This window comes from Bos mutus, chromosome 19 (assembly GCF_027580195.1).
Source record: "Bos mutus isolate GX-2022 chromosome 19, NWIPB_WYAK_1.1, whole genome shotgun sequence".
In the NCBI taxonomy this organism is placed as follows: Eukaryota; Metazoa; Chordata; class Mammalia; order Artiodactyla; family Bovidae; genus Bos; species Bos mutus.
This window is the reverse complement of record NC_091635.1, coordinates 856,282-881,909: the sequence shown is the minus strand read 5'-3', so window position 1 is coordinate 881,909 and position 25,628 is coordinate 856,282. Positions and strand designations below refer to the sequence as shown.

Sequence of the window (25,628 nt, the reverse complement as noted above, 5' to 3'; positions counted from 1 at the left end):
TGATCTCCTTTAGAATGGATTGGTTGGATCTCCTTGCAGTCCAAGGGACTCTCAAGAGTCTTGTCCAACACCACAGTTCAAAACCATCAATTCTTCGGTGCTCAGCTTTCTTCACAGTCCAACTCTCACATCCATACATGACCACTGGAAAAACCATAGCCTTGACTAGATGGACCCTTGTTGGCAAAGTAATGTCTCTGCTTTTCAATATGCTATCTAGGTTGGTCATAACTTTCCTTCCAAGGAGTAACATCTTTTAATTTCATGGCTGCAATCACCATCTGCAGTGATTTTGGAGCCCCCAAAAATAAAGTCTGACACCGTTTCCACTGTTTTTCCATCTATTTGCCATGAAGTGATGGGGCCAGATGCCATGATCTTTGTTTTCTGAATGTTGAGCTTTAAGCCAACTTTTTCACTCTCCTCTTTCACTTTCATCAAGAGGCTTTTTAGTTCCTCTTCACTTTCTGCCATAAGGGTGGTGTCATCTGCATATCTGAGGTTCTTGATATTTCTCCCGGCAATCCTGATTCCAGCTTGTGCTTCTTCCAGCCCAGCGTTTCTCATGATGTACTCTGCATATAAGTTAAATAAACAGGGTGACAATATACAGCCTTGACGTACTCCTTTTCCTTTAGGAACCAGTCTATTGTTCCATGTCCAGTTCTAACTGTTACTTCCTGACCTGCATATAGGTTTCTCAAGAGGCAGGTCAGGTGGTCTGGTATTCCCATCTCTTGAAGAATTTTCCAAAGGTTATTGTGATCCACAGTCAAAGGCTTTGGCATAGTCAATACAGCAGAAATAGATGTTTTTCTGGAACTCTCTGATCTTACTCTTATTTAAATTTTTAGATTTCCTTCTGCTGTATTTATTGTACTGTTTCTAATTGTATCTATTACACTTTTATTTTGATTATTATTTTTCATATCCAGTAGTATCATTTGGAAATATTCTAAAATGGTCAGATGTTACAACCAAGGCTAGAAGAACTCCCTGGTGAACCAGCAGTTAGGACTCCGCCTCCCAGAGCGAGGGCCGAGTTTGGTTCCTGGTCAGGGAAATAGACCCTACATGCTGTAACTAAGGCTCCTGCAATCTAAAGGTTTGGCACAGCCAAATATATAAAGTTTTAGAAGTTTTGTTATGGGACATTTCAAACATACACAGAAGGAGGAGGACTCGTATAATAAACCCACTATATTCTTCACCCCAATTCCTCATGTAGCTGGTTCCTAAACTGTCCAGCACTCTACCTGCTGAAGCCCCACCAGCATCCCCTCCTCCAGAGGTGACGGCGGGACAGGCCCCAGGCTCTGGAAGATCCACGTGGACCTGTCTGCTGCTTAGGTTCCTTCCAGGCCGACTCAGGGTTCTGTTTTCTTGACCCGGCTGCTCAGGGTCAGCCCACCACTCGCCTGGCCCAACCCCAGGCTGTCACCGCTCTCCCCTCCTCCCTGCTGGTCACGCTGTGCCTCTGTGGGAGGGGACGGAGGTCCACATAGTGCTCGACCTGCTGTCTTCAAGCAAACGCCCACCAGCTTCCTGAACTGAGAACCTCCTTGTGTACACAGGTCTCCTGATGATCGTTCTTGTATGTTACAACTGTCTATTGGGCACTTACCACATAACTTAGTTTATGTATATTAATGTATTTAATATTCCCAGCAACATAGATACACTTTACTCCTGCTGTTACCCTGCCTGACGGATGAGGACACTGAACAGCGTATGAGCTGGCACGGTACTCAAGCTACAAGGGAACTGGAATGGGAGCCCGAGACCTACAGCCCAGCTCAGCATCACTGTGGATACTGTGTCCCATTCCTTCCGCCCTCTGAAACGGGCCCTTCAGCTAGTCTGGGGTCTCCAAGACACGCCTAGGTAACAGACTCTGGCTCAGACTCCACAGCTTTAAATTCAAGGAGGCACTCTGGACAAGCCAGCTGACCAAGGGGGCTGACTGGCCAGGGACCCTGCTTGTGCTGAGGATTCAGGGTCTACACGCCATGAGGTCAGATCACGTATCAGGAACAAGGAGGACGAGGTGCACCTACCTCAGACGTGAGGCCCCGGGTCCAGGTGCCCCTCAGCCCACCTTCCCCAGGCTTCCGTATTTCAGGAAGGCAGCTGAGCCTCTCAAGGGCGGAAGACCCACCTCTGCAAGCAGAGAGTCAGCGAGGGGCTCTGGGGCCCTCCATCGTCCCTAGGAAGACACGCCTGGTCACCTGCTGTGTACTCTGGTGGTGCCCCTCTGAATCCTCAGGAAAGGGACTCGGGTCCCCCACGGGCATCTGTGTCTGCTCCCTCACAAAACAGAGCGACTAAGAAAGTCTGCCTTCTGCTGGCCACACTGCTCCACCTCCTGATCTGTCTCCCCACGGGCATTACAGCCACACTGGTCCACCTCCTCATCTGACTGTCTTCCCACAGGCATTACACATTTCTAGAAAAACAATCACCTCTTCAGTCAGAAAGACTGAAACAAATAAATAAAACAGAAAGTAAAAAGTAAAGAAATTAGGGTGAAAGTCAGTGGAGAAAAAAACAAAAAAACAAGAAGAAAGTTTTATAAATGTTTGCAGGGGTAAAAAAAAAAAAAAAAAGTGATAACAATCGACCCCAAGGGAAATCCTGCGGCCACTGAAGAGGCCACACACTGCCACGTGTGAGCCTGTGTCGGGAAGGAAGGTGAGGGGTTTTTGCTCCACAGCACACTTGCCGTGCACTGCACACTCTGGAAGCAGGGAAGCACGAGGACAGGGAGGTGAAGAGGACAGTTCATAAGGACATGGCAAGGAGAAGCAGACGTACCGTGGACCGCGTCTGTGCCACATATTCACCCTCCATTTTGTTCAGCCGCACGTTGGTGTCCTCAAGCAATTCTTGAATACTTTCAGTATGTCGCTTTTGAAGTTCAAACTTTTCCTTTTCCATTTCTGCTACAGCGTTGTGGAGCTACAGAGGGGAAGAACTGACTCTTTCACTACTGTCACAGAATGGACTATTTTGTAATTCAGAAAAAAGGTTTTCCTGTATTTCTCTATTTATTTATATGGTGACCTGAACAACAAAAGATATAAAATATTCGAAGTAAAGATTCATGTAAAGAGCATGATTAAGAAACAATTTTTTGTTTACTTTCCTCAATTGAAAATTTTATTGGATAAACAAATATTAAAGGGAATTATCCGCCTCTGGCAGAAATAGTAAATAAATCAGATAACAGAATGCATCAGGTGAACAGCACCAGGATTAGCCTGACACCAGAAAACAAAGGTGTTTACAATATTGTTATCAATTAGGATTGCTATCTCACAGTATTTTCATCTTATTTGCATGAAATCTTGCACAAGAGTAATGTTCAAAATGGTTTATCCTTCACCCTGACTCCCACTAAGAAACTATTTTTATCTGCTCCGTAAACTACACTAAGCAGACACAAAGGTGGCCGGTGTAAACCAAGGCGAGCTCTCGGGAGGCTGCACACCCCACGTCTCTGTGCACACTGGCCGCCTTGATGAGGCCTGTGAACACATGCCGAAGTGGGCGAGACGCTGGAACATGGACGCAGCAAGGGAAGGAAGCCACTTCTCAATGAGCAGTCTCTCAGGGAGTGGAAAACCCAGGCGGCAAGCCTCGCGGGCACTGTCCACCAGTCTTCACGGGCGGGGAATGCGGACTCCAGTTCCTGCCGTCCTGCGGAATCTAGTTCCTGTCCTCTGCACCCAGCCCAGGCTCACAGATCTAAAGCCTAATTGAGCTCAGAATTACTAGGAATAGTTACTCCAGTGTCTGGCATTTATATTTAATCAAGTTAAAATAAGTTATAATTTATATAGTTTTACAGATACTTTTGAGTGTTTTCCAATAACTGCTGGCCTGGTTTTAGGAGGACAGTGTCTTGAGTGAAGTGTTAAATACTGAAATGTGTGCTTGCAGCAGCCAGAGAAAAGACACGCCAACTTTACAGAAAAGGTAAAAGCACATACATGGACACGACCCTGGAAGAGCGCTCCGTCTGCCCTCTGGACAGGGGCCCTCCTCTCACGGCCCTGGAGCCACGGCCCCAGGACACAGCCGCCCAGCTTCAGCTCCAACCACCCCGCAGGGCCCAGGAAAATGCTCGAACCCGACCCACTGGGAGATGGTCAGCAGGAAGAGTTCACCGAAGACCTTCACAGCCGACTTACTCAAAACAAGTAACGTGTTTCACTTCTTGTGAGTACATATTGTAATTTCAACCAATGGTGAAGAGCTCCTAAATGGAAGTACTGAGTGCCTGTGTGTGTGTTCAGTCCTGTCTGCCTCTCTGCAACCCCACGGACTGCAGCCCGCAGGCTCCTCTGTCCATGGGATTCTCCAGGCAAGAACACTGGAGGGGGCTGCCATGCCCTCCTCCAGGGGATCTTCCCAACCCAGGGATCGAACCCACATCTCCTGCATTGCAGGCAGCTTCTTCATCGCTGAGCCACAGGGAAGCCCAAAAGTAGTTACTATGTGTGACTACGTAAGACTTCTATGAAACATTATAAGTATTTTTTACATTACTCGTGGCTCTGCTAAATTTAATGAAAATGTTTTTCTTAATTAAATGCTCCTCCAAGAATAATCCATCCACAACTGATTTTGTATACTCCAAAAACAAGTCTATACTACAACTACTGTGTCATCTGAGACTTCAGAAAAGAAACGATCCAGGGGCTTACATCCAAAATTTGAACAATTTAACTCCCCCAAATTATCCTGCTATTATATCCCTATGAATTCTGCTTACAGTCTATTAGCTCTGACAAAAATTCAGAGCCTTAATTAAATCCAAGAATTGTTACAAGTAACTTTTCTAAATGAAAACTAGCTTATAAACCAGTAAACTCCCAGAAAAGAGTACACCAAAGCACGACAGCTATTTCTAGATAGTCTAGAACACTGTTACTCTTATTCTTTCACACTCCTCTTTGTGTTTCGTGAACACCCACTCTTTTATAATTACGTAGGTTACGTGAAAGTAAACTCCTTTATATTTTTCCATCACTATTTTATGTTTTGTAGCTTACCTTTTTCTCCCAGTCATTATTCAGAGATTCTGTACTCTGCTCGCATATCTTTTTTAACTCTGCAATCTGGTTGTCTTTGGTCTCTCTGATAACCTGACCTTCACGGACGAGGGTCTGAACTGTCAAAAATGATGAAAACGTAATTAAACCCATTCTAGCTGCCATGTAAGAGTCCAGTGACAGAAAGCAGAGTGTACCAGTTAACAGACCATCCCATCTCCTGCTGGCCTCCTCTGCTCTCCCCTAAAACCTCTCTTCCTCCCTCCTCTTTTCCATGTCCACCTGCGCAGCCACGGTGGAACCCTCGCCGCTCACCCGCAGACAACGCGCACGGCGTGCCGGCCTCTGCAGCTCTCCTGCGGGGTGCCCGCCGCTGCTCTGCAGAGGCCCTTTCCCCGTGCAGATGCTGCGCCACGACCCCCAGACTGTAACTCCCAGTTCCCCTCCCACAAGACAGAGACCCAAAGCCTCTGGCACGGGAAACAGCTCCTCAGATCTGACTACCTTCTGGCCGTATCTTCAGCCAAGTCCATGTGTTTAAACTCATAAACACACCAACCTATCTGTAAATCCACGTCCTTTCATTCTCTTGCCCAGATGCGCCCACCTATCCACCTGGAGTGCCCTCCTCCCCTGCTGAAATACTATGCTCAAATCAGTCTCAGGTCAAGTCACACCTCCTTTAGGAACCAACCAGTCTCCTACTCTTGCAGGGGCAGAATTGCACTCCTCTCTAGGCCCAGGGAACCTCCTAGATTTCTACATAAGTCCCCTATTACATTGCATGCTATAACAGTTTATTTGCTTCTTCACTGAGGAGAAAGATATTTCAACTTTTAACTACAGAGCAAAACACTGGCACTCAGGCAAGTACCCCAAAGGTGGTGTGCTAAGCCCACAGACAAAGGAACCTACCGCTCCAATCTGCCACCGCTCCTGGCTGTATTAAGTTACTGGGACTGAAGCAAAACATGCTCTAAATTACATAAAACATATCTCTCATAAAGCATTCAAATTTCTATCTTCTTTTTAAAGTGATTTAAACTGTCATTGATTCGAGTGAAAACTGTTCAACATATTCATGTCATCCGGATACAAAATAAATTCAGTTGTGTATTTGCTTGAAAGTAGTATTTTCTTAGCTTCCTTAGTATGTTCTTATTCACTTACTGGAAGAGAGGAAAATTTTCATAAACATTTACATAGAAATTTCTTTCACTTTTATATCTCAATGATGCAGCACTGGTGAGGAGAAGAGTCCAAGTTAACCTGATATTGTTGTTCAGTCGCTCAGACGTGTCCGACTCTTTATGACGCCATGGACCGCAGCACGCCAGGCTCCCATGTCCTTCACTTTCTCCCGGAGCTTGCTCAAACTCATGTCCATTGAGTCAGTGATGCCATTCAGCAATCTCAACCTCGGCTGCATTCCCCTTCTGCCCTCAACCTTTTCCAGCCTCAGGGTCTTTTCCAGTGAGTCTGCTCTTCACATCAGGTGGCCAAATTATTGGAGCTTCAGCTCCAGTCCTTCCAATGAATTCCAATAAAAAAGGTTTTTTAAGTGTAAGTCACTCAGTTGTGTCTGACTCTTTGTGACCCCATGGAGTGTAGCCCTCGAGGCTCCTCTGTCCATGGAACTCTCCTGGCACTGGAGTGGGTAGCTGTTCCCTTCTCCAGGGGATCTTCCCAATCCAGGGATCGAACCCAGGTCTCCTGCATTGCAGGTGGATTCTTTACTGTCTAAGCCACCAGGATTCAGGGTTGATTTCCTTCAGGACTATTTGGTCTCCTTACAGTCCAGAAGACTCTTCTCCAGCACCACGGTTCAAAAGCATCAATTCTTTGGCGTTCAGCCTTCTTTATGGTGCAACTCTCACATCTGTCCATGACTACTGGAAAAACCACAGCCTTGACTATAAGGACCTTTGTTGGCAAAATGATGTTTCTGCTTTTCAATACACTGTCTAGATTTATCATAGCTTTCTTTCCAAGGAGCAAGTGTCTTTTAATTTTGTGGCTGCAATCACCATCTGCAGTGATTTTGGAGCCCCCCAAAATAAAGTCTGTCACTATTTCCACGTTTTCCCCTTCTATTTGCCATGGAGTGATGGGACCAGATGCCATGATCTTATCGTTTTTTGAATGTTAAGTTTTAAGCCAGCTTTCTCACTCTCTTCTCTCACCCTCATCAACAGACTCTTTAGTTCCTCTTTGCTTTCTGCCATCAGGGTGGTATCATCTGAATATCTGAGGTTGTTGATATTTCTTCCAGCAATCTTGATTCCAGCTTGTGAAGTCACTGAGCCCAGCGTTTCGCATGATGTACTCTGCATACAAGTTAAATAAGCAGGGGGACAATATATACCCTTGTCGTACTCCTTTCCCAATTTTGAACCAGCCCATTGTTTCCTGTCTGGTTCTAACTGTTGCTTCTTAACCACCATACAGGTTTCCAGGGAGACAGGAAAGGCGGTCTGGCACCCCCATCTCTTTAAGATTCCCACAGTTTGTTGTGATCTGCACAGAGGCTTTAGCATAGTCAGTGAAGCAGAAGTAGATGTTTTTTCTGGAATTTCCTTGCTTTTTCTGTGACCTAATGGATGTTGGCAATTCGATCTCTGGTTCCTCTGCCTTTTTCAACCCAGCTTGTACATCTGGAAGTTCTTGGTTTACGTACTACTGAAGCCTAGCTTGACGGATTTTGAACACAGCCTTGCTAGCACGTGAAATGAGCACCAACTGTATGGCAGTTTGAACATTCTTTGAGTGTTTAAAGTGCCTGGTTTGAATCAGAGTAAAAACAAAAACCTAGAAATAGATTTTAAATATGTATAGCCACTGATGTTTGGAGTGGTTCCATGACAAGACTCTCCACTTTCTTCTTACTCTTCACTGACATCGGATCATTCACAAATCCAGCAGAGTTTCTTTTTCAGGTTCACTCTCCCCACTCCCACTGCTATTACTGAGATATTCTGGGTCCTCATCATCTTACACATGACATTATGGAGGCACAGCGGCCTTGAGTTGAGGAGACTTTATATACATTACATCTCCAATTGCACCGCTTTATGAGTAAGAGGCATGCAATTGGGCCATAGCAGATGCTAAAGAGCAGGTTTCCTAAGAAGGAAGATCTCTCCCCTCTTCTCCTCTCTCTCTCCCCCTCCCTCTCCTCTCTCTCTCCCCCTCCCTCTCCTCTCTCTCTCCCCCTCCCTCTCCTCTCTCTCTCCCCCTCCCTCTCCTCTCTCTCTCCCCCTCCCTCTCCTCCCACTCTCTCCCCCCCTCTCCTCTCTCTCCCCCTCCCTCTCCTCTCTCTCTCCCCTTTCTCCTCTCTCCCTCCCTCCCTCTCCTCTCTCTCCCCCTCCCTCTCTCTCTCCCTCTTTCTCTCTCTTTCTCCCTCCTCTGCTCCATTCTGCCTCTATTATAACAGACTGGGAATCAGCTTCACCATATTACCAGGCTGTTCCACCGAAAACATGCAGCCCTAAAACTCACCTCTCAAAAAACATTCCCTGACTCTCCAGCAGCTACAGGATAAACTTAAAATTTCTAAATCTGAAATTCAAGGTCATGCTTATATGACGCCAAGTCACCTATCTTAGTCTTTGTCAGTCTCTCTCTTAACATGAGGATCTCCACTCTAGACAAATGTTTTGCATCATCCTTCCCATAGTTTACGAACATCAGCATTCCCACCCCAGTGCCTGGAACTCTCCTCTGCAACTAACTAAATCTTACAAAACTTTTAAAGTTCTTTCCCCCTCCCCAAATATTTCCAACACTCTCCTTAAGACTGTCCACTACATTTCAATGCTTTGACCTACAGTCATAATCAACTTAACACTGGATTTCCTGTTTTCTTTTCCTTCATAATGAAAGTATAAATGAGGAATACTTTTTAAATGTTCCATCCATCACAATATAGCATATATTATAAAGCATAAAGTAGACATTTAATGGAATGAATTTTTATTAGACCAAGATGAATAATTACTCTAGACTCTTGTGAAAGCCAGTAAGTTCTATTCTAAGACTGACCTATGGTCATTCCAGTCCAATGACGAGAAAGAGGATTAAGAAAGAGTAACAGTTACAGACTCTTCTAAACCTTTAATCAAACCAACCACCATTGCTACCAAACACACACACACACACACACACACACACACACAGGGTTTTTCTTAAGTCATACAGAAGTTCACATCAGCACATCAACAAAGGAAACCCACACAAACCTTCCTATCTCATACTACAGTCAGAAATAAAACTGTCCTTTATAGAAGCACTAAAGTAGAAATGTTATTAAAGGATTTATGTAACAATATACAACATCACCTTTCTTCTCAAGTTTTCTAATTGTCTCTTCAGTTTCATTTTGTTTCTTTTTGTATAAAGTTTTCATTTCTTCTATTTCATTATTCTTTCTTTCTAAAATCTGCAAACGAATTTAAAATATTTTAGTACACTATATCATTTTATGTATGGAACACATAATTTTTAAAAAAGAGCACAATATTCTTTTAAGTCTATCTCAGCTAATCCTGTAAGTGGCTTCAACCCAAAAAAGATGTTATATATAACATCAATTTGTTATATATAACAAAAGCGATGTTATATATAACAACCCCCCAAAATCATATTTCAATGCATTGACAAAACATTAAATACACTATAATAATTGATTACTGAAAGAAATATGCTGTTTTGAATTTTCATGTACTAATCCTTAAGGGGATTGTAAATACTAGATTAGCTGATTCTCTAAAATATGACTCACAGATGACGCTGTCACCAGGCCGCAGAGAGAAGCAGCGGAAGCCTGAGCCACTGACACAGTGCAGTCCCCTCCCAGCACCGGGCAGGTGCCTGCAGACAAGCACAGCCTGAACCCCCACAGGGTCCTTCTGCCACTTCCACACACAATAGCAAGCACGCCCAGACACACGGGAACGTGGGGTGCAATAGACTTCTTTTACATTCAGTTCTGCTCTTGGGAATCAAAAAAGTCAGCTCAAAGTATGTCCAAAATTGTATGAGTATTTTACGTCATTAATTTATACTCTCAGAAGTTTTTAAATGGATCATTAAATACTTTAAAAAATATCTAATACTTTAAAAAAAATTGGAGAAAAACCAAGTATAAGAAAGTTACCAAGCAGGGTAAAGAAATGTTTAACCAAGGGGGAAAGGAAAACTAAATTGAAGCAGAAGTATGAATATCCACTTTTCTTATGGTTGCGGTATATTCCTATACACGCAAATTCAATTTTTGAAAACAGGTTATCAGCATGTCTAACCAAGTTTTTCTTGTATTACCAGCATCTTACTTTACCTTTCATTGCTTTGGTCCCACCTCTAAGAACAACTGATAAATAAGTAAAGGAGCCAGTCTGAGCTCCATGTCCATAAAGAACAAAAGAACTGATAAATAAACACTTTCAATGTTATTCCTCCCCAATTCCTAACACGTAGAAAATGCCATACGTGCAACAAACTGATGAATATACTTTCCAAACCTGCAGCAGTTCTTATATTTTACTCCAAACTAGTTGTGCTGCCATAAAGAATTTATTTTAAAAGAGAAATTCCTGGAAAGGATTCTACTAAAATGTTTTTCCAGAGCTTTTTACAAAAAGCTCTCTATTACCATGATTTTTCCAAATATATTTCTATATTTATTTATATTACATATCAATATTTTAAAATTTCAATTTAGACGTGTATTATGCTCTATTGAAATTACAGAATTATATTACTGAATCTCTAACATATTTATGATAGAAAACTGCTTTGATCTAACCGTTTATACTTAGGTAAAATTCTAGTAAGAACATAAAGTAATATTTGCCTTTAAAGTCTGAAAGGAAAAGAGGAAAGTCAAGGAAAAGGATTCAATAGTTTTTCTCTAATTTTCAATCAGTGGTTTCCCTCTTGTTGCTTTGCAAGAAGGTGAGCCCAGTACACGCCTGACTAAACACGACTACATTTCCAGCTTTTAGGAACGCAGGGTAGGGCAGGAAGAAAGCAGGTTACGAGACGCTCTGGCCTCCACTCCCTCCCTCCAGCTCTGGCACTTCACTCTGGGGAGCAGCATCCCCCAGGCTTAGTTTTGAAACAGACAATGCCAAGTTTCTATCTGGATCAATTCTCATGAGTTTCAAATTCATATATTAAAATTATACTTCTATATCACTACATTTTTAAAAGCAGTACTAAAATATAGTTACACAATTATAAGGTATAATAACTATAGATTGATGACTTTTGCTGTGCCCATTAAGAAGAAAAAGTATACTTTAAAGTACAAATTGAAATACTGGAAGGCATACATCCCAACGAGCCACTGAAAGAAAGCCAACACTGGCCTCACAGTGCGTGCAGTCTACACCAAAGAGAACTAAGTTCAGGATTTCTTTTTAAATTAGAAAGGAAACTGCAATTGCCAGAAGACTGAAAGGATATTAGACCAAAACAAACTCTAGTATTTACAGCTGATGTTTCATTTCAACTGTAATGAAAAGCAGTGACAGAAGGTAAAGGGCTGTAAGAAGAAATAAAGGAGAACTTGAAGATCATGTAAACTATAAGGTCTCACATAAATACATTTGTCTAGCAAATGAAGTTTAAAGATCAGCTTTGCTAGGATACTAATTTAGCAAGTCCCATTTATATGTTAGACTCTCATAAGCATATAAATATAATAAGTGGATGGATGGTCATGAGACCTAGAATATTTCAAATACTCAATCCTAAAAAAATAATAAACGTACACACCCTACCTTCTGAACATCAGCGTCATGTTTCTGTTGCAATTTAAGTTTCTCTTCGTGATATTTAGCTTCCATCAGCTTTGTTTTCATGTCCAACTTCAAGGAAAATATTTTAAAGATGTTATTAATTTACTTTTCCATTTTTCAAAAGTACACAATTAAATTAAAATAAACTCCTGTATGAAAGAGATCACCTTACAGTCACGAGTCCAGCAATCACACTGCACACACTCATACACTGGGTATACTCTGTGCTCACCTCCAAGTTGATTAAAAGTCTTCTGAACAAACATCACTCTACAGGCTAAGGAACAGATACTCAGATACTCAGCCCACGCCACTGCCCTGAAAGGGTCACTGTGAAGTGATATTTTGCCAAATCCACTTGGTATTGTGTGGCACAGGCCAGGAGGGTCCCCGACATCTGTTCCTCTCTTCTTCCCTTGGGGCCCCACTAACGCCACCACCTGGGCTGGGTGGGGGGCTGATGGGGCAGACGGGACGCAGGCAACTGCGACGGACATGTTTTCTCAGAAGTGGCTTTCCCTCCACCCTCTTTCTTTCTGCAGGATGAGTAACCAAGACCTCAGGTGCAGAGACTGAAGCTGTGAGCTGAGGACGGACAGGCTGCCCACCAGCCGGGTCCCCCACGACATGGCAGAGCAGCACACTGCCCATGCGCCCCACACTGCTGTAGGAATGCTAAGTGGACTCTCTTCTCTAAACTGCTACACCCTCAGCGATATATAACTTTTTATTATGAATGTTTGTATTATGAAAACAAAAATACGTTATTTTCTACACCTTGTCTTTCTCTCTGAACAATATCTCATGGAAATCCCTCTAAAAACATTTGCTCTAGTTCTTATTCATTTTTTAAATAGTTACCAACTATTCCTTCATGAGCAGAAAATAAAATCCGTTCAACTACACTCTTAATGCGTAGTCACTTTCTTTTCAGTCTCCACTACAAACAACATGGCCAAGCATTCTCCTGTATGCACCCAGCACACTTGGATTTTGCTTTCTACAGGGTGGGTTCTCAAAAGACGTGGCAACGAATCAGATTATCTAGATATATTGTGCCCTCTATTAAAGGCAAATTCACACTTTTGCGGGAAGGACAGACATCTCACTACAATCCTCATGTGCGTTTCCCTGAAAACCACTGCCTGTCGGCCCCTCGTCACACACTTCGGTCAGTTCAGTTCCGTCCCTCTGTCGTGTCCAACTCTTTGCGACCCCATGGACTGCAGCACGCCAGGCCTCCCTGTCCATCACCAACTCTTGGAGCTCGCTCAAACTCATGTCCATTGAGTAGGTGATGCCATCCAACCATCTCATCCACCATCTTCCCCTTTTCCTCCTGCCTTCAATCTTTCCCAGCATCAGGGTCTTTTCCAATGAGTCAGTTCTTTGCATCCGACGGCCAAAGTACTGGAGTTCCAGCTTCAGCATCAGTCCTTCCAATGAACATTCAGGATATAAATATGTCACACGTTTGGGGCCTTCTGAATCCGGTCTTCTATGAAGGCCCTTTCACAATTTCATCCACATTCCTGTCTGTGGTCAGTAAAGCCTGGCATGCAGTTTTATTTATTCTGAATTAGTTTAAGGCGTGTATATACATTCACAGTCCGTCTCTAATATTTTCCCCAAATTGATTGTTTTTCACTTGATTTTCTTATATATATATATATTTACCTTACAGATTCTTTATGTCACTTGAGTCAAATATTTCTATCATTTCTTTTATTCATTCTGAGTTTGGAAAGGTTTTTTTTGGGTAAGAAAGACCTGATGTAAAAATTTTTGTTGTTTTGAAACTTTTTGTCTGGGTGTTTATAGGTTAGGTTTTAGGTACATCCAGAATTTTTGTTTTTTATTATTGTTTTATTATTATTGTTGTTTTATTATTTTTGTTTTTAGAGGAAAGGACCCAATTTTATTTTCTTTCAAGTAACTGAAAGGTTGTACCAGCATCATTCATTAAATAAGTCTTTTCTCAACATATTGACAATGAACTTTGTCACTGTTTTTATTTTTAAGGGGATTTAATTTTTTTCTTGAAATGTTCTTGGTTCTAACTGTGTTGTGTTTGCCCCATAAAAGCAGTTGAAAAGAGTATCCCCCTCTATTATCTCAGAGAATCTGTGTAATATGTAATACTGGAACACAGTTCTTCCTTAAATGTTTCCTTACATAAATAGGTAGTTGTAAAGTAGGGTATGTTAATCCCCTTTTTGATAACTGCAGATATTCTTTTTTAGTAAATCAGCGCTCACAAGTGCTAGGCTTTCTAAGTCACGTGGACTTGGTAAGTGGACTCCAGCTCTTCGCTGTCACAGCAGGTCTGCTGGTCTGTCCTGAACTTGGAATGGCTCTGCTACCCATGTCTGACGCTATAACACCACGCATTACTCATTTGGAAAACGTCAGTTCAATGAGTTGCAGAGGTTTCCAAATATTGAAAATTTCATTACATAATATCAAAACCTCACACTGGTTTTAATATTATCACCAATCTCATCGGAAAAGTCTTAGTATTGGAAAGTTCTCAGGCTCACAGTGACTGATACAGGGCTGCCAAAATTCTAATTTGTATTAAAAGGTCAAATTCTATCATCAGTGTGAATATGGTCAGTTGTTTTGCTTAAAGTGACAGGCTCGATTTGTTCACTTTCCAGAAACTGTCTCCCAATACCCGAGTCTGAATAACCATATTTTGTCCGTCAGCCATTACATCAGGTGAGAATGACATCCCACGAGCAGGAGCCATCACAGTTCATCACTGAGGAAGCCATGGGCTTTCCTTCTGGCACCCCGACACACGCCTGGATACGCACCCTCAGCCCTCTAGACAGTTCTACTTTGTCACTCAGCTAGCAGAAGATGTGTATCTGAGTTACAAGATTTAGTAAAATTAATAATTTTCTACTTGCTCCACTGCGAACATCCTTAAATAAGATTAGTAATTTTCCCCTGGGAGCATGTGGCAGTGAAGAATACGTCTACTGGTACAATCTGGTGCCGCTGCCTTGACGTGGGTCGGGATATAGTTTTACCCAACGCTCTGTGTGCAAAGTCAGTGCAAATGTAAGTACAGTAGAACAATTATTTTTAATTATTGCAAAAATAATTTTGACCTCATAGACCTCATGGATCTTAGGGATCACAGGGTTCATGGCCCACGCTCTGAGAACCACTGCCCTGAAGAAACTCTTGTACATATGTGTCAGGAGACACGCACAAAGTTGTTCACAGGGCTACTGTTTGTAAAAGTCAAAAATTAGAACAGATTCATCAACACAATGGCAACAAGGTGTGGCAGATTCATTTAATAGAAAGTACTGCAAATGAAGCCAACTGCAGCTGAGTGCCTAACAACCAGGAGTGTTACCCACATGCTACTGAGCAGAAAAGTTTAGTTGTATTTAAATGAAGTTCAAAATCCGCTGAACAAAAGTATTTTCATTCTTAAGAAGGCAGGCATTGGTAGCAAAGTCAACTTAAAAAGCAAAGCAGGGAAACGATGAGAGACGTCAGGATGGTGGTTGTTGTTGGGGAGGTGGACGAGAGCAGGACTGAGAAGGTGGACGGCAGGCGGCTGGCGTCTTGGTCAGGATCTAACCCTTGCCTGCATGTGGTCCACGATGGTTTTCCTTTGAATAATTATTACATTTTGTAAGACTGAGAGTCTCTGAATGCTCTATTCATAAGAAATGCTTTAAAGTATAAATTCTCTCATTTATTACATCAATGACTGTAGATTTTGTCATTTGGATTTATTTAAATTCTACATTTTACTAGGAGATTTGCAAAAGGAAAAAATGCCTAATTGGCATTACGTGTAAGAAAGAAGCAAGGCAGCCTTTTAGGCAATGGGTGGGAACAGTCACTGTGGGTGGAGGTAAAGTTCAAAGGAAATACTCTATTTTATTTCACAAAAAGGGCAATTTCTACCATCTGTTCTCTGAGAACTGATGGTTGCTCTGAAAACTGATCTCCTCTCGTTGTGTTGTGTTCTCTTCTTTCATTTTCAGTGACAACGGTTTTCCAAATGTCTTAATCTATATCAGAAATCTTTTTTAAGAATACTAAAAAAATAAAAAAAAGAAGCACACTGCTGGATGGTGCTCAAGGTCACACAGTCCTGTGATGTGGATATCACAGGAAACGTGTTAACAATTACAAAGGCAGACAAATCCAACCATGTTTGTGAATGACAGGCTGAGGTGAAAATAAGGGGTCACAGTCACCAGACATGTCTTCGCATAAAGCCAAACACGCTGAACAAAATTTCTAATCTTAAAATAATGTATATGTGTGTTTTTCCCAATCAAAAGAAAACTACTACAGTTCTTCAACTCTAATAAAATAATGTTGTGAATATTACTCATTTAACATCTAAGGTATTTTCTACAGAATTATAAACTTAAAATGGAAGTTGCATTTTATAAAGTTTAATTTCCAAAGGCTGATTAAAGATTTCAGAACTCGCCAAAGCATCAACAGAATTAAATCATTTATTAAATGCAGACAAACTCTGTAACCTACAGAGGACTTCACGTCACTCAATTCTTTCCACACTTACTGCATTCTTTAACTTAAGCGCTCAACCTCCTAAGTTTTTATTTTGTAACATTAAGAACTGATTAATCTAGATTATCATCACTACTTAGAGTAAAACCCTGTGAAATGGACCTGAGATTAAAATACAAAGATGAGATTTTAAAAGAGACAAAAATGTGAATTAATTTTTTCATAATCTTGGAATAAGAAATCTTTTCTACACAATACAAAACCCTAAAGCCATAGAGAAAAGACTGATAGAGCCACCTACTGAAAAGAAACTTCTATACGTTTAAAAAAAGACAGAAATAAATCAAAAGACAGAGAAAAATACCTGTAAGATATATGACAGAGACCTGAGTTCCTTAATATACAAACTGCTGAGGAATCACGATGAAGACAAACTAACAAAAATATAGAAAAAGGTTTAATAAAGGACAGTTCACAAAAGTGAAATTAAAAAGACAACAGACAAAAATATGCTCATTCTCACATAAAAAAGCAATGCAAATATTAAAACAAGATACTATTTTTTGTCTCACAGAAAATAAAAGTGTTTATACTTCAGTGTTGCTGACTGAATGGGGAGGCAGACATTCTCATACGCTGTTGGCGCAGGTGTAAACAGACCTGACCTGTAACATTCACCCACTTAAAGTACGCAATTGGGTGTCTTTCAACACAGCAGAGAATTATGCAACATCACCCCAGTCTAAATTAGGACGTTTTCATTACTCCAAAAAGGAACACGCACGCCCGCTGGCCATCACTCTCCACTCTCACCAATGCCTACAGCCCAAGGCAGACATAACATCATTTTAAAGGCAATCTGTCAATATCAATAAAAAATTGAAATGTGCAATTAGATTTCACAGAACTTATGGTCTAAGAATAAACGTGCAGTACATACAACTGTACACAGGGATACTCTTGAAACACGGCTTGTTGTAGCAAAATATCCTTCACAACCTACAGCCCTCAGTAGGAATCTCCAGTAACAAAACATGGGCCATCAATAAAACAAAGTACAGTGCAACTACTTAAAAGGATTAAGCCGTGTTACTGATATAAAGATCATCAGAATTATGTTTGAATTTAAAAAGCAAAATGAAACAATATGTAGAGTATGATCTAGTATATTATTTGTATTTTTAAACTTTTAAAGAGAATACATATTAAATTTTTATCAATGATTACCTTGAAGAGTGATCAGGTGTTGTGAAAATAAATACTATTATTTAATTTTAAAATAAACATAACTCAAACAAAACTATTTCTTACTTTTACAACATGACCCAGCAACAGCGGAAGCAGTTTTGGATGGAAACACACACAAGACGCCTCAGGGCTGTCCGACCTGGGTGTGCAAGGGTCTGCGGAATTTCAAAACGGAAAAGCCGCCACCCTCGGGCCCACAGTAAGCACCTGAGAAAAGGGACTTCGGCCAGCGGACCTTAGACCATCCTTCTCAAGGATGACTAAACGCATCACAGCGTAGCTATGCATTTAAGCATACAGAAAAGTCCAAGTTAGAAAACTATCTTTGGAAAACCAGCAAAAACAGTAAAGCAGTAGGATTGATAGTTTCTTGTTTTTAACTCTTTTTTTTCAAATGGACTTTTAAATTTATCCATCTATTCATGCACCATTCTAGAAAGAGTGTGAGGTAGTTACACAAATATGATGAGGTTAAGGTAGATGGACAGAAAGTTGACATGAACGTGTAACAGTCAGAGACTAGGAAGACAGCACACAGAGGGAAGTGTCACGGAAGAGCGCAGCGCCTGGAGACAGGCTCTGGACGCTCCGCCCCACGGAGGCCAGAACTGGGGCGCCGGGGCTCCTGCAGAGAGGCAACGAGGCAGCTCATCAGGCAGAGCCACGTTAGGTTCCGCAGAGGGACGCACACGTGACTCAGGGAAATCGACAAAGCCTGAATATCTTTCTACTAATGATTAATATTTCCTATTTCAAAAAGTAAAATATTAAAAAAAACTGTGTCCGAAAACAGAAAAAAGCTTTTAAAAATCCATGCTCTGTATTTAAAATATAATTAGTATCTTTATATTTACAAAGGCAGTCTAAACGGCCACTTTCCTCAGCATTCAAGTAGCTCCTAATTTCCTCTGCCTTTTTACATTCATTCTCATTTTTGCATATAATACATTCTTTACTTGTATCTTAAAATTACATACAATTTTCATAAAACTTCCAAGTATTAATTTTTATTTTAGAGGTTAAATCTTTTATGCTACTATACTTACAAAAATCCATCATTTCAATTTTACCCTGTCAGACATAGTTCATTACCCCATACAAATATTTGAATGCATATAAAGATAGAGATATGAGGATTTTTTTTTTCAGAATTACTTATATTAGTGAAAACTCAATCTCAATATCTAACAATAGGGATACGTCAAATTAACTGGGGATAATTCTATAATACAGACTATAATACAGCCATTAAAAATAAATGTTTGGACAGCAAGAAGGTCAAATCAGTGAATCCTAAAGGGCATCAGCCCTGAATATTCACTGGAAGGACTGATGCTGAAGCTGAAATGCCAGTACTTTAGCCAACTGATGCCAACAGCCAAGTCATTGAAAAGATCCTGATGCTGGAAAGACTGAAGGCAAAAAGAGAAGCGGGTGAGGTGGTTGGACGGCATCACCAACTCAACTGACACGAACTTGAGCAAACTCCTGGAGAAAATGAGAGACAGAGAGGACTGGTGTGCTGCAGTCCACGGGGTCACAGAGAGTCAGACACCACTTAGCAGCTGAACAGCAGCAACCTCCTGGAGAAAGCCAGAGAGATAATTCACAGTATTGACTTGTAGCCAAGAATAGGCAGGAATGTGTTCTGCTGTTACTAAATTTTACATGTACAGATGTATGTACCTCATGTTAAACACGTATGAGAAATAAAAGAATGGACATCAAAAATAAATGAAGAAATGCTTAGGAACAATGTTTAGTAGCATAAAATACTCAAGTTATACAAAAACACTTAGGTTATATCATCTCAATTGTCTAAAGAAAAATAACATGTATTCTGTAGAATATGTTAAAAAAAGAATCAAAGTCAACACAATGCTACTTCTTCATTTCTATATATTAATTTCACAGGTGATTTATTTCCTTCTTTACATATGGTGTATTCTACAAAATTTCTCCCCCCTCTGGGCAATTAAAAACCTTTGTTTTTCTTTATTTTATTATATTTTACAAAATTTATTTAATAAACACCCAAAATTATTTTATAATCACAGACACTTCTTTAAAAGAAACTTAAGTTCTCACACTGGAGCAACTCAGCCAGCATATACTCTTAAATATTTTAGGGGGAAAAAAAATGACCAAAGCTTTCACCCAAAATAGCCAGAAACAACTACGTGACTACACAGGGTTATTTTGGTCAAAGCGCACACCGGGTGCATTTTAAGATGCGCTGTCAGTCGATGTTTACATGCAAACTCCTCAGTGATCCTGCAAATATTTTTGCCAGTATACCAAAAAGAAAAACAAAAACATAAGGGCACAGAAAAAAAAAAAAGCCACACACATTTAGAAATGAATCTCTGGTGCAAAACAGGATACTTTTAAGTATCTTCTCTTTCAACACGTATGTGGCGAACATTGGTATGCTCAGCCCTAACCCAAAGTGTAACCATACAGAATAAGAATACGGTGTCACAAAAGACCAGAAAAAATTTCAAAAAGACAGGAGGTAACTACTCTAAGGTAAGCAGTCTGAACAGTAAAAGGGAAAATGGTTGGTAATGACTTGGAATGACGTGTAAAAACAACTGACAATTCCTTAAAAGGAAAGAAAAACTTTCAGAACAAGAATTTCAAAGAAGGTCCATCTGAAGGTAAGTACTGTCCTCAAAAAGTTTTCATGGAATGTAACATTTTTTATTTCAACAGGCTTTTTTAAAAGCACCAGCAGTGCACTAGGAAACAAAAGCCTGCATGCCCCGAATGGGAGCTCTAAGAGGACCTCTAAATTACTGAGGTCAGCAGCAGTCATTCCGGCAGGCTGAAATTTAAAGGGGTGGCGGAGGACTGGAAGGCTAGGATTGACATACATACACCATTGACACCATGCATAAAACCGGTAGCTAATGAGAACCTGCTGCACAGCACAGGGACCTCGGCTCAGTGCTCTGCGGTGACCTAAATGGGGAGGAAATCCAAAAAGGAGGGGAGATGTGTATATGCATATCTGGGAGTCACTCTGCTGTACAGCAGAAACTAACACTCCCTCCAAAGCAGCTATGCTCCAATGTCAGTGAAAACAGAACGGAAGACCTGCCTTTACCTGCACCAGGATTCTACATTTGCACCCACAACAGCCTCTTCCTACCAGGCGTCCGTTACTCTAACTAAGACCTGAAAACTCGTGTTACACAAAACGTGAAATCTGCATGCATAGATTAGATGCGCCAGAAACACTGCGATCCTACCTCTTTCTCATGCATGCGGGAGAGTAACTGGTCATCGTGCAGACTGCTGGATTTTCTCAGGCTGAATTTCGGAGTCATCTGTTGAATGAGGAAGAGCCATTCAATACTTTTTCAGGCTTGGTGTGGCCAGAAGTAAACTCTAAACTGCCTGACGGTCATGCCAAAATAACAGAAACACTGGAGGAAAAAAGGGATGCATTCACTTCCAAGTGATAGGATTAACAAGACTACTACGCTTCATAATGTGGACTGGCATCACTTTCTGTAAACAACTAAACAATTATTTTATTTTAAGACATCTGCCACAGGGAAAGCTCAGGGCAATTCTCACCTACCAGAGTAACTGGGATGGGCTTCTGTCTCAGGTATCGAGGGTTTTCTATCTGAAATTTTAAAATAAAGACATTAATATTTGAGTCTTAATTAAACTATAATGAAAATGTCTTCCATATGTCTTAATATTTAGCATGTTTCTTAGAATACATACTGCATGATATATTTCTAGTGGCCCACTAACAAATAAAACGTCAAGCGTAACTGCCTTTGCATACACAAGCACCCTCGAGTGATCCTCTCACAGCCAAGGCCCCGGCCTCCCCCTACTCCTGCTCACCTCACACTTCACCCCCAGGTCCTGAAGGACTCTCATCACCCGGACACGGCAGGTGTCCCGTGCCTCTCTACCTCTGCCCACCCGCCCCAGTCCCTGTAAGCACGCACCTAGCATCCTTCAAGTCTCAATTTTATCACTAAAGCCCCAAGCAGATTTGCAAATCTGAATGACATAAGCATATGAAAACATGCTTAAACTACTATGAAAATGTATGAAAAATGACTATGAAAAATGTAAAGTAATACCTCAAGAGATGGTATTTTACAGCCACCAGATAGGCATACATTAAAAATTTGACATACAGTTATAGAAAACATATTTATCAGTTACCAGGGGGTATGGGGGAAAAGGATAAATTAGGAGACCGGAATTGACAGATACACACCACTATATATAAAATATGTTGCTCACTTGACAAAGAACCCGCCTGCAATGCAGGAGACCCAGGTTTGATTCCTGGATGGGAAAGATCTGCTGCACAAGGAAATGGCAACCCACTACAGTACTCTCACCTGGAGCATCCCATGGACAGTGGAGCCTGGCAGGCTACACAGACCATGGGGTCGCAAGAGTCAGACACGACTTAGCAGCTAAATCACATCAGATATATAAAATAGATAAATAATAATAACCTACGATATAGCACAGGGAATTCTCCTCAAGACTCTGTAATGACCAACGTGGGAAAAGAATTTTAAAAAGAGTGGACATATGTGTACGTGTAATTGATTCACTTTGCTATACAGCAGAAAGTAATACAACACTGCAAACCAACTAGATTCCAAGAAAAAAAATTTTAAATAAATCAGTTAAGTCAGTTGCTCAGTCACGTCCAACTCTTTGTGACCCCATGGACTACAGCACGCGAGGCTTCCCTGTCCATCACCAACTCCAGGAGCTTGCTCAAATTCATGCCCATCAATTGACGCCATCCAACCATCTCATCCCGTCATCCCCTTCTCCTCCCGCCTTCAATCTTTCCCAGCATCAGGGTCTTTTCAAATGAGTCAGTTCTTTGAATCAGATAGCCAAAGTATTGGAGCTTCAGCTTCAGCATCAGCCCTTCCAATATTCAGGACTGATTTCCTTGAGATTTGACTGACTTGATCTCCTTGCAGTCCACGGAAATCTCAAGAGTCTTCTCCAACACCACAGTTCAAAAACATCAATTCTTTGGCACTCAGCTTTCTTTATGGTCCAGCTCTCAAATCCATACATGACTACTGGAAAAACCATAGCCTTGACTAGACAGACCTTTGTTGGCAAAGTAATATCTCTGCTTTTTAACATGCTGTCTAGGTTGGTCATAGCTTTTCTTCCAAGGAGCAAGTGTCTTTTAATTTCATGATTGCAGTCACCATCCATAGTAATTTTGGAGCCCCCCAAAATAAAATCTGTCACTGTTCCCATTGTTTCCCCATCTATTTCCCATGAAGTGATGGGACCGGGTGCCATGATCTTAGTTTTCTGAATGTTGAGTTTTAAGCCAGTCTTTTCACTCTCCTCTTTCACTTTCATCAAGAGACTCTTGAGTTCCTCTTCACTTTCTGCCATCAGGGTGCTGTCATCTGTGTATCTGAGGTTATTGATATTTCTCCTGGCAATCTTGATTCCAGCTTGTGCTTCTTCTAGCCCGGAATTTCACATAATATACTCTGCATATAAGCTAAATAAGCAGGGTGACAACACACAGTCCTGATGTTTCCCAATCTGGAACCAGTCCGTTGTTCCATGACCAGTTCTAACTGTTGCTTCTTGACCTGCATACAGATTTCTCAGGAGGCAGGTCAGGTGGTCTGGCATTCACATATCTTTAAGAATTTTCCACAGTTTGTTGTGATCTACACAGTCAAAGGCTCTGGTATAGTCCATAAATGAGTTTTTAAATAAATAAATAAGTTTTAACAAATAAGTTAAAAAACAAAAATTAAAAATTTGATAATAGAAATGTTGCAAATGTGGGGCCTACTGTTGGGTGTATGACTTAGTACATTTACTTAGGGAAAACATTATTAAATAAAGATAATAATAAAGTCTACTTAAATATCATACCAGAGAAAGAGGCATAGTCTTTAGTAAACAACAAGGTACTATATATACACGGCTTTTTGAAAAATAGAGGCAGCCAATTTCCAGCAGGCAGCCAAGTACACTCAACAAATATTTATTGTCTGAAGGTATATATATGAAAAGTAAGTAACCATTCTCTATTTTTGGAATGGAGAAAACCAGCAAAGAAAGTAAGTCCTTCAAAGACACAGGCACACAAAAGCCTAACTTATGAAGCAGGATTAAATACAGGGGGAAAAATAGAGGAAGAGAAAAACAGAGCATTCTCAAAGATGCTCAAGCTCTAATTAAGCTTAACATTTAAACCCAAAAGCCAAGAAAACCATTTGTGACTTATTTTTACCCAGCTCTACATTTATAAGCAGGGTACAAAATACTGGTTTAGCTAATTACAATGTAGCCTTTCAACTATGCAGAAATAACTTCTATTTCATCTTCTTCATCTTTAAAAACCATTAAATACAGAAGTTAAGGACTCATTGCATTATCATAAATTTCCTTTCTCAAGATGACAAAAAGGTCTATTCTAATATTTAAAAGCAACAGGGAATGCTGGAGACAAGCATAAATCTTCTGTTGTTCTTACTCATTTGCAGTACATTGTCTCATACTGACTCTTAACGTGTAATGAGAATTATTCATAGGAGAGCATGTTCTTGACTCTGTCTGAGGGAAATAAGCAATCTATTTTCTGATTTTATAACAGCAGCCAGATGTGCTTTGAAGCTGAATGTTCCCACTTTGTAATCCACAAGTAACAGGGACTTGCAGAAATCTGTAAACAGTCTTAACATTGATTTTTTTCATGCTCTTTCAGAAGACTTCTTGTTCTCTCATAATACCTCAAGAAAGAATACCACAATAAGGAATGTCCAAAATGGAAGATAAAAAGAGCTTATGTGAAACATTAAAGTCTAACAAAATATTATACAGACAGTAATGCCAAAAATAATTAAGTTCCAATAGCATGAATAAATCACATGACAGAATGTTTCTTGTTTGAAAAACAAGTAGAATCACAATAATAAATAAATAGTAATTTAAACTAGACATGAAAACAGATATCTGAATGCTCTCTAATGGAAACTGCCTTTGGACGCTTTGTTTAGTTTTTTAGCAGAATTGTTCAGAGTTCTGTCAGCTTGTTTTTTTTCAAATTATTCAGGCTTTGGTCAAACTGACCTCCTTATACACTAATATTGATCAAAGAGAGATGTTCCAAGGTTTCAGAAAAACAGAAAGACATTTTATCTGGTATTTCAGCCATCCTAGAGGAAAGGGCATTCTAAGGCAATATATTACCAGCAGCACAAGCAGAATAACTGTTCTTACAGTCAGAGCGCCCATCAGAAGAACGGCCAGGCCTCTTTCTACAGCATGAAACGAATTCAGCAGCACAAGCAGAATAACTGTTCTTACAGTCAGAGCGCCCATCAGAAGAACGGCCAGGCCTCTTTCTACAGCATGAAACGAATTCAGCAGCACAAGCAGAATAACTGTTCTTACAGTCAGAGCGCCCATCAGAAGAACGGCCAGGCCTCTTTCTACAGCATGAAACGAATTCAGCAGCACAACCAGAATAACTGTTCTTACAGTCAGAGTGCCCATCAGAAGAACGGCCAGGCCTCTTTCTACAGCATGAAACGAATTCAGCAGCACAACCAGAATAACTGTTCTTACAGTCAGAGCGCCCATCAGAAGAACGGCCAGGCCTCTTTCTACAGCATGAAACGAATTCAGCAGCACAAGCAGAATAACTGTTCTTACAGTCAGAGTGCCCATCAGAAGAACGGCCAGGCCTCTTTCTACAGCATGAAACAGATTCAGCAGCACAACCAGAATAACTGTTCTTACAGTCAGAGCGCCCATCAGAAGAACGGCCAGCCCTCTTTCTACAGCATGAAACGAATTCAGCAGCACAACCAGAATAACTGTTCTTACAGTCAGAGTGCCCATCAGAAGAACGGCCAGGCCTCTTTCTACAGCATGAAACGAATTCAGCAGCACAACCAGAATAACTGTTCTTACAGTCAGAGCGCCCATCAGAAGAACGGCCAGGCCTCTTTCTATA

The 25,628-nt window shown here is 40.9% G+C and overlaps 1 protein-coding gene across 11 annotated transcripts in view; it reads right to left on the bottom strand.

Annotated features, from left to right (window-relative positions):
* CEP112 (centrosomal protein 112) overlaps positions 1 to 25,628 on the bottom strand; it is a 356,316-nt gene that overhangs the window by 285,363 nt on the left and 45,325 nt on the right. For 10 of the 11 annotated variants that reach the window (XR_011467850.1, XM_070388925.1, XM_070388932.1 and 7 more), the window contains 6 exons: positions 21,210 to 21,257; positions 20,875 to 20,952; positions 11,840 to 11,926; positions 9,396 to 9,495; positions 5,058 to 5,176; positions 2,815 to 2,958 (listed from right to left, as the gene is read on the bottom strand). Coding sequence is in view for 10 of the 11 variants with exons in the window: in XM_070388925.1 (XP_070245026.1) it covers positions 2,815 to 2,958; positions 5,058 to 5,176; positions 9,396 to 9,495; positions 11,840 to 11,926; positions 20,875 to 20,952; positions 21,210 to 21,257 (576 nt within the window). In the remaining variant the exon portion in view is untranslated. The remainder of the gene's footprint in view (positions 1 to 2,814; positions 2,959 to 5,057; positions 5,177 to 9,395; positions 9,496 to 11,839; positions 11,927 to 20,874; positions 20,953 to 21,209; positions 21,258 to 25,628) is intronic. The other variant, XM_070388934.1, reaches the window with a different exon arrangement.